General features: G+C 34.5%; 1 protein-coding gene across 1 annotated transcript; it reads right to left on the reverse strand.

The window, feature by feature from the left end:
• Positions 1–6324: 6324 nt before the first annotated feature.
• On the reverse strand, positions 6325–10887 carry LOC105253319 (glycine-rich cell wall structural protein). Its single transcript, XM_011261273.3, has 4 exons — positions 10700–10887; positions 8207–8510; positions 7766–8119; positions 6325–7635 (listed from the first exon to the last, which is right to left on the reverse strand). The coding sequence occupies exons 1-4, from the start codon at positions 10709–10711 to the stop codon at positions 7454–7456; spliced, it is 852 nt and encodes a 283-aa protein (XP_011259575.1). The 5' UTR covers positions 10712–10887; the 3' UTR covers positions 6325–7453.
• Positions 10888–17727: the final 6840 nt, after the last annotated feature.

The raw sequence follows: 17727 nt of genomic DNA on the forward strand, positions 1-17727 counted from the left end.
TCGACAACGTTGGTTCCTCGAATACGACTTCCATGAAGGAAATTCTAGGAAAAAGTTAAAATGAATTCATTTGGCGCCAGAGCTTCGAAAAATGATGTCTCTTGCATGAAAATTCGTCGATTTCCATATCTAGGCGGAAGATAAATAGCGGTGAAAATTAGTTTTCAAAATATCAGCTGTCATGCATAAATTTCCAAAACAAATTGTAAACAAATTGCTTGACATGTTTTGTTTCATACTGTATTTTAAGAAAGAAATTTTTAGAAGTCATCGAGTCATATTTTCAATTAGAAAGAACGATGCACATAAATCATTTAATAAAAAAAATAGTTTTCTTCTATAAAACTCACTGAAATTGTAATTTTGCACGCGTTTTTTCGGGCTTTCCGAATATTTGCAATAATTATATCGTTCCATTCAAAGTAAACTATTGACAAGACTTACACATATTAACTTGCTCTCATTCCGCGGCATACTCTGCGAGTTGCATAACCGTGTCGTAGAAACAAAGCGATATGCCTTACATCATCTCCCGTAACAAATCAGTTATAATCAGAGAAAATTGGCAATTTTCATCAAATTGAGAATAATATACTTCTTTGAAGAAAATCCGCTACTTGGATTTTGAATCTGAATTGCGTGACCACGTAGCAGGATAGGTCAATCGGGCGATTGAGTCATTCGAGAGAAGGGCAATCGAGCCTTAACCCCAAAGATTACAGATTATATACAAGGTGTTCTATAAACTCGTTGATATATCTCTAATAAATTTAAAAAGATTTGTGCGTAATTGAGTTCATTAAATTTAAAATCACTAAGAAATACTATAATATGTGCAAGCTTATTGAAATATGGAGAATTAATTCTCGTGTTATATGCGTATATCGTGCATGTATAATTTAATTATACATTCTGCAACGTTATACATAATGATGAGGACGATTTCATGCAAAGTAAATTTGATTATATATGGTAATTATGAGAACCACATTCGTGAGATTGCATATCTATTTATGTAGTCGTTTGATTACACTTAGGTCAATAAATAAAGTTTGTGTTCAATGTATATATATTAAAAAATAAGTTTACGTCTTTAATATACAAAGATAAATATTCGACAATAAAATTGCTAAACAATCTTTCACAATACTAATTGTTTCACATACTTCAATCATGATTAATTAAATTTTCTATTCGGAGCGTTATTGCATATTTTCGAGATAATAATTCTATATTTTAAAATATGAGAAAGAGAGAGAGAGAGAGAGAGAGAGAGAGAGAGAGAGAGAAAAGAGGGGAAGAGAGATCTTATATGCATCTTGTCATAAATGCAGCAGCTTGTAATATGACGAAGTTCTAGGTTGCAATTTATGCAAGATGCGCAAGGTGAATCGAGACGCGAGCTGGCTGGGAAAGAGCCGCGCTCTCAGGAATTAATGTGTTCTTCAATGCGCACGATATATAACCGATGAAGCCAGCCGACATCGCGCATTCGACCTTTAATGGGCACGATGAAAGACGCGATCTCTTGAACGCTCTAATTCCACGCGAACATCACGTTTCTGGTCACAATTACGAAAAAGACCGTGAGAGTTCTGGATTTTCACATTTCTAGGAAAAGAAATATTTCTCGCATATAAAGAATCTCTTCTGCGATGTTATCATTTTATCTTGTAATGTTATATATATATATATCTATTATTTTCTTCTAAATTAGTTTTTTAATGATATTTATTTTTTAATAATATTTATATACAATATATATAAAAATGTTATAAAAATGTAAAATAAAAAGTTTGGATTTCATTTTTCGCTTAAAAAGTTTCAAGCATAAATTACGAATATGTAAGTTTCCAGATGAGTTGCTGCTTCAGAGAAAATGGTCGGTAAATAAGTATTTTTTATAAGCGAAAAATTAAAATTTTTATAAGAGCGAAAATTAAACATTAACTTGATCCACTTGGAAATTTGCATACTCATAATTTATGTCATAGATCTTATTTTAAAGTATAAATGAAGTTTAATCTTGAGTTAAAAAAATTTTAGCAATAAACCTATAGCAATTTTTTTCGCCCTCTTTGTTTTAAGATTTATTTAAACATTTTTTATATAAATTCAAATCTTATCCATTTTTAATAATAGCATTTTAGTGTCAGATCAATATCGAAGATACTATAACATAATTTTTACATTTCTTGTGAATATAATTATTCAAGACAATATATAGCTGAGATCTCAAGATAGAATTGTTTCTCTCTTTCTCTTTTCCAAAATCAAATTATTCAATTGATATACAAGTTTAAAAATGTACACAAGATGATTTTCAAAACACAAAGCACAAAGCAAGTTAAAGAGATGCTTTAAACGCGTTATTAAACGAATAGGGAGCGAACGTGGGTATTCGCGAAAAAGAAATCGGAAATTCGACCTTTATAAGCATGCTCCTTTCCTCTTTAATTGCGTTGTAAAACGCTACATGTCTGTAAATGTTTCACAAAGCGTTGCACCGCTGTACGACTTCATTCGTAGCATCACGTTCTGAAAATTCGTACTTGAAGCGTACATGAAGCGGTTGAAGGTGGTACGGTTGCCCCGCCGCGATTGAGCGTGATCAATGCTAATGGTGAGACTGACATTTGCAGTCATTGTCTGCAGCGCAATACAGATGCAATGCATAGCAATGTTTATAGGAGCATGTAACCTACTCGCCGCTCTGCGTGAGACCATGAGAAGTATAAAATGTTGCCGAAGTTCAGCTCTTTTTTTAAAAAAAAGGAGAGAGATTACTGTAATTAATTATAAGGGTAATTAAAAGTTTTGTAACTGCGCTTGAAATATTCAAGACTGTTTGAGATCCCTTTCTCTCTTTTTTTTCTCTTTATCTAAGAGAGTATAAATATTTTTTTCTCATAAATTTTATTTATTCTTCAAGAAAATGAAAATGTCTCTCTTTATACATAACTTATATTTTGTTAATATATGATCCATATTGGTGAGAAGTTTTCCCTGATATTTATACGAGAAATTCTCTCTGAATTGACCTTGATCGTAAAAATGGGACGATCTTATAATACTTTGTGAATAAATTCTTCTGGGAAACGCATATAATATAGAATCGTACACCCTCGAGAGTGAAAGGACCGCGCCTCTTCGCATCCGGCATGATAGGCTTCCATCTCTGTTGATTATTCCACGACGGTCGCGCATTACGAAAGATATATCTTCTAGGACACAATTTACGACACTTAAGCAACAACATCACATAATCTTGCTTATAGTTTCCTCCTTCTTCATGTTTTTATGTGATCGTTCAGCGTAGAAAATCGTATGAGAAGCAATCTGCGTAGTTTTATTTCGTGATTTATGCTTGAAAATGATTTTTAAACATACACTGAGAAAAATATCCGGTGAAAAGGTAACGAACGAATATTATACCGACCACTTTAATCGAAAAAAAAGAAACCGGTCAGATATCCAATCAGAAAATATCGATCGATCGGATATCTGATCAGAAAGTTCAAAATTCGCAACTTCCGATTAAAGTGATCGGTATAATATCCATTTGTTACCTTTTCATCGGTAACGAATGGACATTTTTCTCAGTAGACATTAAGATTTCATTTTCACAGATCTAAATTTATTAATTAATAAATTCAAATCTTTCTCAATAATTATTTGTATTAAAACGTATTATATGTATTAAACATATTATATTATATGAATATGCCTTATTTTTTTAGGATTATTTATTTTTTCATCGAAATTATAGAACGTAATATTCATTAATAAATCAAAAATCTAGCTGCTGAGTATCTATATTCAAATTGCTTCGAAAAGGTAAACAAATTTTTAAAGAGAAATGCCACTGCATGAAACAAGATAATGTTTTGTAAAACATGTAATGTAAAACATTGCTATTTTCTGGATAATAGCGCTATAAATTATTTTTCAATCTCTACATCCATGGAGTAACATTCATGTTTTCAATATTTATACGCGAATTTTTTAATAATGATTTAATGGGTAATTAGATGGAATTAAAAATTATAACTTTTCATTATTTAAAAAATTAAAAATTGATATTTAATCTATCTTTAAAAAAAAATGTAAAGTTTGTCATTATTTAATAAATCCATTTTATATTTGAATTTCATATTTATGTATTCCAAAGAATATATATATATATATATATATATATATATATATATACATATATATATTTCTATTAAATAAATACAACTTTTTCCCCTATTAAAGCAGTGAAAATCTGTAAAGCAGTTTTTTCCGTCTTATAAAAGAACTAAAAATAAAAAAAAAATAAAAGGTTGGAATAAAAAGAGGAACGCATTCACATTTCATATTCTACCACATCACCAATCGGTGTTCCAACCATAAAAGAGGTTTCATTTTATTCTGAAGCTTATATAGCACGTGTTTGCATTTTTTTAAATTTTATTTTTTGTTTATTGTATCACGAAACGTAAAAGTAGTAGTCGTTCAAAGTACTCAAAGTATTCAGCGTATTCGAGAGAGAGAGAAAGAGATATATATATATAATTTTTTTATAAACGTTTAACGAAAATTATGCGACGAAGCTTCATTATTTTTTCTTTCTGATAACGCTGAGATGTAACAGAATACTTAATTCATTGTATAATAGTTGCAACCGTCGTAAAAAAGTTGAAACCTCTTGCATGTAAAAATAATCTCTATTAAATTAATTATTTCCCAATTATTTTTTATTTCACACAAGAAATTACTTCCTATATTTAAGCTAAAATTATTCACTTTTGATTATAAAAACCATTATTACTTAATTCCTTTGATTTAATTAACATCGTTAGCGCACTATTACATCACATTTATAGCTACTTTTATTGAAGTTAATAGTTAACGACTAATCGATCATTAAATTTTATAATCTTTCTTGGAAAAGATACATTACGCTTATATATTTTAATATATCTAATAATATATCTATAAATATATTATTTTATTCTTTAATATATTAATAATTATGCTCATGTATATCATCTAGGAGCATATAATAATAATAATAATAATAATAATAATAATAATAATAATAATAATAATAATAACATCTAATAATAAATTAATACTTTTATCAAATTTCTATGTATTTCATGTAAAAGTGTTACGATATTTTTTCGAACATTTCGAGAATATTACAACCGAGTAACTTTTCGTGGAACAGAGGCAAGTACTTTTTTGCGGTTTTAATGATCTATTAAGCGCACAAATTAAATACAATGGTAGAACTTTGAAACGAGTCGTACCGGCTCTTTAAACGGACATTAGCAAAACAAATTTCTTTATTAAAGCAGATTAACGCAACAGGCGGTCCATTTGCAATCTAATGTTTCATTAAAAGCTGGTTTCTGATCCTTCCAGCGTTTCCCTGCTTTACAAAGTCGACAACTTAATGCTGAATATAACGAATATTTCTAAAGATATTCAAATACATTTCATCTTTAACGATATTTAATAGTAATATCTAAAAAACACATTTCTAGAGTCATATTTCTAGTTTATTAGAATAAAAAGCTCTCTCTTGAACTACACAGACACATACATACACAGACACATATATATGTGTGTGTGTGTATATATATGTGTGTACATATATATATATATATATATATATATATATATATATATATATATATAAGCTAATCTTATAAATTATATTTAATATTATAATAATGTATAATAATTATTATTTTTTGCTTAATTTGAGGCAAAACTTGATGCTAAAAAGGAATCTTAGAAGATATGTTTAAAAACTAAACAATTTCTAATCTGTGCTTTATAGTTAAGGATACTTTAAGAATTTTGAAGATGAGGAAATAAGGAATTTTCCACATAACAAATGGAAAAAAAGATATAATATATATCTATTATATAATATTTTAATATTAATGCACACATACAGATAAATTTTCTAATAATATATTTGAATGATGATTATGAGAGGTTATAATAAAATTTTAATCGAACAACTAATAAAAACTAATTATATTAAAAGCGAATAAAGTGAATTGAGAAGTACAATGAGTGAAGTAAAGGAAAGGCAAGGGAGTATGATCATTATAAAATGTGCTGTGGAAGGTATGTTTGATAAAAACAAGAATGAGTTTTAAATACTGATGCTTTATTTTATATAAAGTATTGTATAAATGTATAAACGCTATAAATATGTGGTATCTATCTATGGTGGTGGTGGGGTGCTAGTCGTGATCGCAAAGAAAGGGTATGACGAGGGCGGGCGGGGTCGGAGGCCGGCGGCGGCGAGCCATCTATTTACATTCATTCACTCACAAAAAAGGCTGACCTACCATAATCTACCGGTCTCTCCTTTTCACTAACATATAACACGATTATATAATATATGTGTAATTGTGTGTAAATATATACGAATACACATATATGGTAATATGGTGTATGTGTGTGTATGTATGTGAGCGCGCATGTAGCAATGTGTTCATATATATATATGTGCGAAAATAATAGATAATAGTATGTATACATATATATATAAGAAAAACATATATGTGCATGGACGAGTATGTAATAATAATATGTATGCTTGGGGAAAGTGCGGCGGTAAGTATAACAACATGCGGGAAGGTGCGCTCACCTCGGGCAAACGCGACCGACCCAAAAGAAAATAAGAAAGAAGTAGTAAATATGTATGTGAAGAGCAGCGGCCTTACGGATGGTGGAAGACGTAAGAGAAGAAGGGCTTAGTGTCGGAGCAACGGTAAGTGTTCAGAAAACAGAACAAATCCGGTTGATCCGACGACGAAGTACCAAAGCTTGTCCATTTGCCAGGCCCATGGCGGTGCGGCGTGTAAGGCGTAACACGTGTGTGCACGGTTGATTTTGTTTGCACGCAATTTGTAACTCGGAATATACGCGTTGTTGAATGATAAGTCCAAGAGAGAGCGATGTTTCGCCGATTCGCGGGCGAATGTTCGTCGAGAGGCGACGAGATGTTCGAGTAAGCAGAGATCGGTGAATGCGGCACGAGTCATTTCTTGCCTTTATCGTTGGTCTCGTGAGATGAACGGTAATTGACTAAATTTTACCCGGGTTTATGACGGGTCGAGAGCGAGTGGAAGAAACAAAACGCGAAACCGCGAATCATGAGTAGCCGAATCTCATTTGTTGTCATCTCCGGGAGAATCCGATCCGACAAGGCGCGTCTTCTTCGAGTTGCGCTCCATCGATCGTTTTCGCGTTTCATGTGTGTGATTCCGAGTGATCTATCGATCATATCACTGGCGCCAGACGCGCTCCGACCATGTTCCGAGACTGGACGAAGCTTTGGGAAGAAGACGTTGAGCGCGTTTGAGGATCGTTCAAGACCGGTAAGTGACTGTGGTGGGTTTGCCGCCGTCGCCGAGCCGAGATCGCTGGGGTCTTAAAACGTCTACCATTTGCCAATGGGCGCCGGGATGACGGCTCCGTGAGAGCCGAGTCCAGCGTGGATGGCGCCAGATGGTCCGTTGATCACAGCAACTCCGGCATCACCACCACCGAGAGCGCCACCATATCCACCAGCACTACCGCCAAGGACAGCAATGGCACCAGCACCACCACCGAATCCACCTCCTAAAGAAGATATCATTAGCAATGGATTTTCAAATATATTTCACTGATAGAGAAAGAAAATATGAAAAGAAGAAATTAAATATTAATTTTAATAAAGTAATACAATTTGTTTGTACGATCGGTAACTTACCGAATCCTACTCCAACACCTCCACCGGGCGCAGCGTTGGCAGCAGCTCCAGAGCTTCCGTCATCACCGTTGATTCCACCAGATCCGGCGAAGAAGGCAACACCACCATAGCTAGGTCCAACGAGGTTAGCAGTAGCCTGGGACGGTCCAACGAGGGTGGCGGTTCCTTGGGAAGGTCCAACGAGGGTGGATGGGCCAGCAGCAGGTCCTACAAGACTGGCGGGTCCAGTGCGAGGTCCACCAACAGACTTGGCGCCCTCCTGAGGTCCTACGAGATCAGATGGTCCGGTCTGGGGTCCAACGTTGGCCTTGGGTCCCTCAGCGGGTCCAATGTCGGACCTTCCGCCGATGACTCCTGCGAGAAGAGCGAGCGATCATTCAAAGTCCACGCATTTTGCATTGTTGGCAGTAAAAGTTGAAACTTGGATAGGCAGTTACGCACCACCAGAGACAATTTGCTGAACTCCAGCAGCACCAGCCGCCGCCGCCGCACCAGCAGCATAGCTGGCACCAAGACCACCAGATCCCAAGCTAGAGGCACCACCCTGGAGGGAGGCGGCGGTTCCAGCACCAGCGGCGAGTCCACCGGTCAGACCGGCACCACTTCGTACACCGTGTCCGGTGATGGCCAAACCGGCGCCACCGTAACCGCCATAACCGCCGTAACCACCGCCATAACCACCGCCATAACCGCCGTGGGCGATTCCAGCGCGGGCCGTCGCTACCGCTAAGCAGGCGAACACAATCTGGAAGAAAAGTATGAAATGATTTTCACTGAGTTTTGCGTGATCAGATATTCGATCAAGACTTTTAGATCTTAAAAACATTAGATGAGTATTACACAATTTACGGAAACGCGTCGTTGAGTGGCTATCGCTATTACGGATCTAGATTTCCATTGGCTTGGCGCCGATTACCGGGCATAAGCAACATAATCGCGGCGGCTTTCACTTTTGATTTCCGCGAACGTCGACTCGCGATTGTTCGCGAAGAAATTCCGAAACGACGGAAATGGCATCGCGCGAGAGGAAGTTTCTAAATGATCTCTTCAAGATGATCTCGAAATCTCTCCTCGACATTGCGTTGCAAAATGCAGTGAGAAATGCGCGCAAATGCATCGAACGACGAGATGAAATATCCGTAACTATTCGCCATAAGATTTCGTGATCGATTCGATATCGCTACGCGATTCTCCCTTCCTCTCTCTTGCACATACATCGGTTATCCTAGTCACCATACCTAATGACCATATTAGGAAAAGAAACTCTTCCAAGGTATCCGCTAATAGGCCGTGTTGCACGCGCAAACGCGTATCGCCGAACCGTGGAAAAAGTGCAGTCGCGATTGCATAAAATCCGCGCTAGCTAGTTAGTACGAATCAACCGATGCAAGACATTTCACGAGGTTAATAATTAACCGGCTGATTAAACTTGCTTTTATTTAGTAAGACCGATTTATACATCGATTATTAAGAGATTGAGAGACCCGTGACTTTTTTATTAATCAAGCAATTTCGAGAATTCTGAGGAATTTTCGGAAAATCGTGAGATTTAGATACGTATCGGCAACATGTGATTACGTCACGTCTCGCGAGATACGCTTGAATCCGTAATGTTTTGCGGCACGTAATACGGGAAGTGGCGTTTAGAAAGGAAATGTTTCACCCATGCCGAGCAATCGACCGATTAGATATATCGGTACTGCCATACGTAACCGATATTTCGCGATCGCGTGCGAGAGTGGTATTAGACGGCGGCATGTGTCACGCCCGATTGGAGACCGTTGCGAACTTAAATGGCACCGCGGTCTGGAATTATGCATATCTAACGACTTCGCGGAACTTTCACATCCGCGGAACGTAAACGAATCGACTATCACCTCAACCGCGCTCGTGTGACGTGGCCGACCGAGCGTTCCCGCGACCTCGCGATCGGAAAAGGATCGATCGTGTGCCGATTTCAAAATCGTTCGCACGATCGAGTCGCTTGCTCCGTCACTTCCGTCGGCATTTGCGAAAACATTACGAGATAATGTCTATCGCAATGCAGTCGGAATTATCGAGAGTATTACGATAATTAATCGAAAAATCCAACGATTAACGAAATTAACATGTACTATATTTTTTCAGGGGACAAACGAAGCGGGGAAAGTAACGTAGAGAGTGACAAGATCGTGGTATTTTGTGAATGAAGATGCACCGGTAATAGAACCGGTCCGCTTACTCAATAACGAGGATGATGCTGCTGCGACCGGTTTCGCCAAGAGCGGTTGGCGCGCGATGCGGTAAGATTTCTTTGTTTTATGAATGAAAGTCGTGTCAGTTTGTCTGTTTGCGTTCGTCGGAAGAAACAGAGAGTATTCCAACCGTGACATTGAATCATCGCGGTCGCAGTAAGAAGCAAAGAAATGCAACGGTACAATGGAGACGCATTAGTAGACTTGGATATGTATTGATCCGAATGAAAGCTTTCGAGCTTGTAAGACGGTCTTTATCTTTCGTTTGCAAATCCGATGTATTCTAAAAGCAATCTCGTATTATTCTATTTCTTGTTTGATTTTAATTAAAAAGCGTCAGAGTGAGACATTTAAGGACCGAAATAAGCAAAGAAAAACTTTCTCAGCGATTAACAGAAAAATTACGAGTAATATTGTTAAGAGAGAAAAGTCGAAGTAATTTAAAGATCGTTCAAAGTTTTGAAATTGACACTATTCACGGTAGCGAATGAAGACAATCCGATTAAAGGACTGATGAACTCGAAAAAACACATAATTTTCAAGTAAAATTACTCGAGAAACTATTTGTTTGTCAGAGTAACCAAGACGCGAGGATATGTGCAAACAGCAAAATCTAATAAAGTCCGGCCGAGATCTCAAAGAGACTCCGAGTTAAACATCTCGCGAACACCTCACCAACCCTAAGCCATGGAATACTCACAAAGGCCTTCATGTTTGGTGTGTGTATTGGGCTGGTAGTCCGGTGAATGACTGACTTGGGCCGGGTCGGCGGGCCTTATATACGCCTAACTCTACTCTGGACACGCTCCACAATCACCATCCTTTCGAAAGCAAGCAAGGCGCTCCACCACCCTCTCCTCCAGAAAAACTATAATCCACGCCGGGCCCCCGAGCGGTCGTCGCAAGCGATAATCCCACCGCCTGCTTCGAGGGCGAAGGGGGGTCCCTCCCGTTTAACGGCAACGATGTGGATAGAGATTGCCGTTGTAAGTTGTATCCACGTCTAATACGGAGCAGCCTTCTATTCTCCTCTCCTCCCCCCGTCAGATCGGCGTGGACTACACGCTCGACTTGTACGCCGCACCAAGTGCAATCGAGCACCACCCAGGTTACATGGTCACCTATGATACAACTCTCTTTCTTGCAGATATGGTGCATGCGAATGGTTCAAACAGCACGGAATCTTTCCTGGCCACGACAGACGGCGCAGGTGCAGTGTTGATAACAGCAACAGAAACCCCGGATAATTGTCACTTTAGCTAATTGGATCATCTCTCGTAATACATCGTCGTCCAGCATTCGCAGAATAAAACCATGCAGGTTTTTAGGTGATGGAAGACGTTTTCCATTGAAGTGCTCTCATGATAGTCTGTGATGTTTTCGGAAAAATCAAGGACAAATAATATTGCTTTGCGTACTAATCATGATAAAAAAGAAAATAATTGAAGAGCAAAAGAGATCAAAAGATATATCTTTGGAGATTGTTGTATTGCAACGAGACAGTCTATAAAGAAGTGCATACTATATACATGCATAATTATATTTGTTAATGGGACAATATGACAGCTAATGAAAATTATTACAGCATTCTGTGATAAAGTCATATTCCCTATATCTTAGCCTTTTATAATTTTTTGTTGCAATTTTAATGCTAGAAAAATTTGAAAAGACCACTTAATAGAGAGTTACGGTGATTGGTAAATAATACTCTAATCTTGAATTATAATAAAAAATAATATTGAATTATAATAAAAATAATATTGAATTATAATAAAAAATAATACTCTAATCTTGAATTATAATAAATCCTCAGATGATCAAAGACACTGCATAACACGATTATTTCAACAGCACTCGTTTTAATATAAGCCGACTCTGAGCTTTTGATTTTTTTCATTCAAAATGTAGAGTGCTTTGTGCAATAAATTAAAATCGATACAAAATGTTAAATAATCGAAAGTTATTACTATTCATGAAAATTGTAATCTTTACGCTCAACGTCGGAATAAAAATCACGATAATGCGAGCTGAAATTTTCAAATTTACATTTGAGCATGAACAGCTGTCACACGAGAAGTTTGTCTCCATCTAGAAATATCAGAAGGAAAGGAGATCCAAGGATGGCAAAGCGCAATCCTGATTGCGGTCCGCTCATTACGCTAGAAACGAGGCGCTCGCATCGTGAAGGAGTTTCACGTTTGGCGCGAATGCTGAAACGTTCTAAAGAGTTGGAATTACGGGTCGTTAAATGGCTTTAAGAGACCTGAATTCTTTTCTAAATGGATTGCTTGCCGCCGCCGCCGCTCCAGCTCTGTCGGTTGTTACTTATTACCTCAACCCGTTAATTCCAACTGAAAGCTGGAAATAAGATAGCAAGATCTAAGGCCTAAAGAATTGTCTGCTATTGTGAGCGATTGAATTACGACCGTCGTATAATACTCGACGAGCCGATCATTTCCGAATTGTATTAGCCAATTACATTTGTTATCTCAAAATACTTATAAATTGTCATTTTATGGGTGTACCAGCTGATTTTATTTTTATGATATACATAAACATATCATATATACATAAACAGCTATATTGCTACGATAATATTTTAATAATATCGGATATATTTCATAGAAATATTAAAAAATACTATAGAAATATTAATAATATACAAATATTTATAATATTAATATTATATAATATTTATAATATTAAAAAATATTATGAACATTTATAATATTATTATTATTATATTAATAACGTAATATAATAATATTATAAATATTATATGAAAATGTGTCCGCCTATTGATTATATTGCTGAGCAAAAAATGATACATGTACATGTAGTACATTAATTAAAAGCGTGTTAAAAACTATTTACGTTTATAAATGTGTAATTAAAATGTAATAATCTACAAACATTAGATTCATTATCGCATACGTATGTTTAGCGCTTTTCTTATAAACTTTCTTTTTTTTGAACTTTCCATAATTTTATGTCTACGTAACAATAGCGATGAGCGATTGCAAACAATTTCAACCTTAAAAGTGTTGAAGTGCGACGCGTCAAAACGTAACGCGACTAATTGCATCCCAATTAATTAGTTTTCATTTTCGCACGATGCCCCGTTTATCATACGAGCCGCGACTTTTCCGGCACGCGCGAAGTGAAAGCCATTATATTATTTGGCCGACCGCGAAAAATGTCGATCTATTCGCGAAAGTCGCCCGCGCCTCGTATCTTTTCTCGTTCGCCATCGACCGGTTCTGAATATATAAACGCGACTAGTGGGAGCTAGTAGTTAGCTGTTTTCGATCTCACCCTTCAAATGAGTCGAAAATCCGTGCAAGTGTTAATTAACCCGTTAACTGATTAATCGCCGAATTACTTAATCAGCAGCGAACAATCGTGTCACTCCCTTTTTTTCATCACTCATCGATTTATTGACGCGCTTCGTTTGCAACGATTGAAGAAACGAATTCCACACGATTATCCGCGATCGATCGATCCTTTCGAGACGACTTGTGATTTCGCTGAATCCTACGGAATAATTATTAACTAATTTGTTTTCTCCCTTTTGTTGGAATATTTTTGCGATTCGATTGCGAGAGATAATTACGTAATTTCGATTTTTATGCTTTTGGAATCACGTCCCGGAATTCAGTTCCGCGCCCCTATTTTGAATTATTGAACGATTTTCACGGATCGATGGAGTATCGATTGGCTCGCGTGGCCAATATTCCCAGATACATTTCTGTGATAAAGCGAACTTTCTCGGCGACATGCAGACCCGATATGTCCGTGAATTGAAATGGAGATGCCGAGATTTGAATGGGAAGAATGATGTCGCGAGATAGAATTATTTCGATATAAAAATTACTTCATCTCAACAGTTTATTTATTCAAATAACTTGATGTATACAAGACGGTCGCACAAATCAAACATCATTTAGTAACTTGTTGTAATATATCGTTTTGAAACTGTGATTATTCATTACGTAATAACAGAATATGAATAATACTCGAAGCATTAAAACTCCTACATGTGATATTTTCATATTAAATTACTATTTGAGAAAATGTCAATAAGCCAGTATTAACCAGTTACTAACTACGTAAAGTTATTATCTTCTTGATACTGGATTTTGAAGACAAGTCTACATAATATTCAGTCTATATAATTTTTGTATCCTTCTTTAATTTATCACATATTTTTCAAATTTTTGTTTGTTCGTATTTTTTCTTCTGTCTTATTTTGTTAACTCATTTTATTTTTTTTATTTCAATGTCTACATATATTTATTCTAAAAAGCATTAACACGCATATTATATTGCTAGGTAATTTTCTGAATTTTTCCTGAAATCTCTTTTATTTAGGCAATTTTACAAAATTAATTATCTGCCGTAAAATTTGTAATTATGATGTACATTCTTTTTGCCAAGCGTTACGCAGATACATACTTTCTCTTTCTCTCTCTCTCTCTCTCTTTCTCTCTCCTTTTCTTTCTCTATCTATCTCATCTATATTATATATTTATTTATTCAAATCAGAAATTGCAATATCTCGCGCGACGCAGTCGCTGTATGCAGGCTTATGTATTCCATCTCGATATATCCCTGCTAGCTCAATTTTCGTGAAGAATACTCCTCGTCTAGGGTGACGACTCCCCACACGTATACGCACACGCGTCGAAGTCTCCGCAACATTGCGTTTGCAAAACGATGCCGACCTCACGCCGTGACGGCGCGCGTCGCTGAGCGCGCGTTCTGCGCTTTTGCACCAATTTTTACATAACACGAGGATGTGAAACTAGAGAAATTTTATTCATGAAACAGCACGAGCGGTGTACAAGCACACGAGATCCATGGGAAAATTTCTTTCTATTGTAATGTAACATGATAGCGCGATATTACCAAAACTATTCATCGATGCGCAATTCGATTAATATTTTATCACTTTTGTATAATCAATCTGAATCTATTTCAATGATTAGGCAAATAACTCGAATATTAATTCGAAAAATTTGTATGATCGAAATAAATTATTCGAATAATTCGATATGTATCAATTTCAGTTTCAAATTCGAGCGGAATTAATCAGTTCAGATACAAATTTCCGAGCAACCATATGTAAAAATATATTTTTTTTAATTTATTTCTACAATAGAGAATTCAATCATCGCAAAATCATAATTGTAAAGTTATGGTATTAAATACTGTGTCAAATTCAGTTAATTAAATGGATTTAACATAAGTCTATCAATGATCGGTTCATTGATTAATTCAAATTACAGCGCTAATTGTATTAAAGATTAACCTAATTTCATTAGGTTGAAACGTGTATTGTGTTTCCATTTCTCTGTTTCGAGCAACATTAGAATGATCCATTTGCTTACCATATTACCGAAACAGCACTGCATATGCGATTATACATTCTATACTAATTGTTTCATTACTGATCTAATTTGCAAAACGCTTTCACAAGCTATCGAGCTATGAAATAGAAAGAAAAGGATTGCGTACAACGCTATATATTTAATTATACTATTTACTGTGTCATAATGAGGTCAAATGAATCTATAATTATAACTTCGATTTATAAGTAGATATCTTTATATATCGATATCTTTATATATACATATGTATGTGTTTTTAAATTTAAAATACATAGTAAAGCACATATATTGTTACAAACAATATCTATTTTGTCAGATTTATAACAAATTTATGTGATATAGATATGTTTGAAAAATAAAATTGTAGCAATATTAAAAGAAAAGTATATTGCCTTCTAAACAATTTCATAAAAAAATTTCTTATATCAGCATTTTAATCATTTCTTATATCAGCATTTTAATCATTTAAGTCATCGCTTTATATTGACATAATATACGAATGGATTTGCAAAATACAAGTATATAATAGCAGTCGAATTTCTGTCGAATTATTTCGATTACTAAAATAAATGTAATACATTGTAATGCAATAGTTAATGTTAGTACTTCGACACATTCGATGTTTTTTTCATGCAGTAACTTTAATTGATTAAAGATTAAACTTTGATCGCTTTAATTCTAGCACGTTTGCTTCGATAGTTTGCTTTTTATTCTGTCTAAGTTAAAATACAGTTATTAAGTTAAAGTCAAAATTCAAATTATTAAATACAATATTTTAATTATTATTAAGAATACTGTAAAGAGAATAATACGTACTCATTTCAAATTTTTAATTGAAGTATTGAAGAATGTGTATATTACACTTTCGTCATATCTTAAAAATTACTTCGTGACTTTTTTTGAGGCAACATTTTTTTATACCATTTCAGTTTGGTGCGTGCTCTTGGTTTCATGATAGTGGCTTAAAATTTAAGTGTCAATTAAATTTTATCTTAACCGACAACAACGCAATTATTCGCATGCTTTAACATTAAGAAGTGGCCTGTAAGCTACACTTAAGTTTTAAGTAAAGACCTTATAGCTCAGTTTTACTGAGCGCACCATTATTACACCTTCAGTCACGTACCATAGATATCATTAATGTCGCTGAGTCTTCTTTTCAAGTATAAACTTCCGACGAAATCGCAAGGCTGCACTAGATGCTGAAAATTAACCTTCGCGAACCTCGAGTCAATTTACTGTACGCAGACTAGGCAGACTAATTTTCCAACGTGTTACATCGTTACATAATACGATCTGTACATGAAGTAGAGGAAAGTAGCATGCTACGATATATTGTAGCAATAAAGAGAACAGACAAAGATAGGTAAAATAATATATTTATTAAAATAATATATATATTAATATATTTATAGGTAAAATAATAATATATTTGAAGTGAAAATATTTTAGAACTATTATAATATTATTACATATACGTAAACTATTTTCTCCACTATGTTATAAGTATGATTAATGTAAAATAATTATTTATTTAGGTGCTTAGTTAATATTTTATTTAAAATATTTCCTTTTTTTCAAATGAAAGCTTCAAATATATCTATTTTTCATAGGAAGTTTTAAGTAATTAAAATAAATAAAATAATAAATTAAATCAATCAGTTAAATTTAATCAATTAAAATAATAAATTTTCTTCTTATGTGTATAAACGTATGGACACTAAATTTTTTGTTTCAATACCATTTTTCTAAATTTGTATTCATTGTAATTATTTCTTTTTTATACTTTACGTCTATTAGGTAAATTTTTTATTCATGCTTCATTAAGTTAATTAGTTATGTTTGTAAATTAATAGTAAATATATAAATAATATGTGATAAATATATAAACAATATGTGGTTTCTTTTAAAATAAAAATTAATTTTTAATACATATTTTTTCTGACTATCTCTTTACCATATAATATTTGAAATAATATTTCAATGCAAATTCTAAAATTTCAAATTATTTCACAAAAAAAGTATTTTTCATAATTTTTAAAAAATAATTATTTTAATAATTTCATTCATCCCGCTTCAATGAAATATTTCCCATATATATTTGTGTGTGTGTTTGTTTGGTGTGTGTGTGTGTATATGTGTATATACCTTTCACGGAGAATAAATTTTATTTTGATGAAATATTATTCAAATAATTATTTTCTCGTTGCTTTCGCGTATTTCTTAATAACAGTTTCTTTTTCAGGTGAAAAGAATTTATAATAAGGGAATGTTTTAGTCGAGGAAGTATCGGAATTTCGCCGCAGAGAGACGGGATGGAAAAACGAGGGCATATAGT

Source organism: Camponotus floridanus, unplaced genomic scaffold (assembly GCF_003227725.1).
Source record: "Camponotus floridanus strain SB8 unplaced genomic scaffold, Cflo_v7.5 scaffold13, whole genome shotgun sequence".
Lineage (NCBI taxonomy): Eukaryota > Metazoa > Arthropoda > Insecta > Hymenoptera > Formicidae > Camponotus > Camponotus floridanus.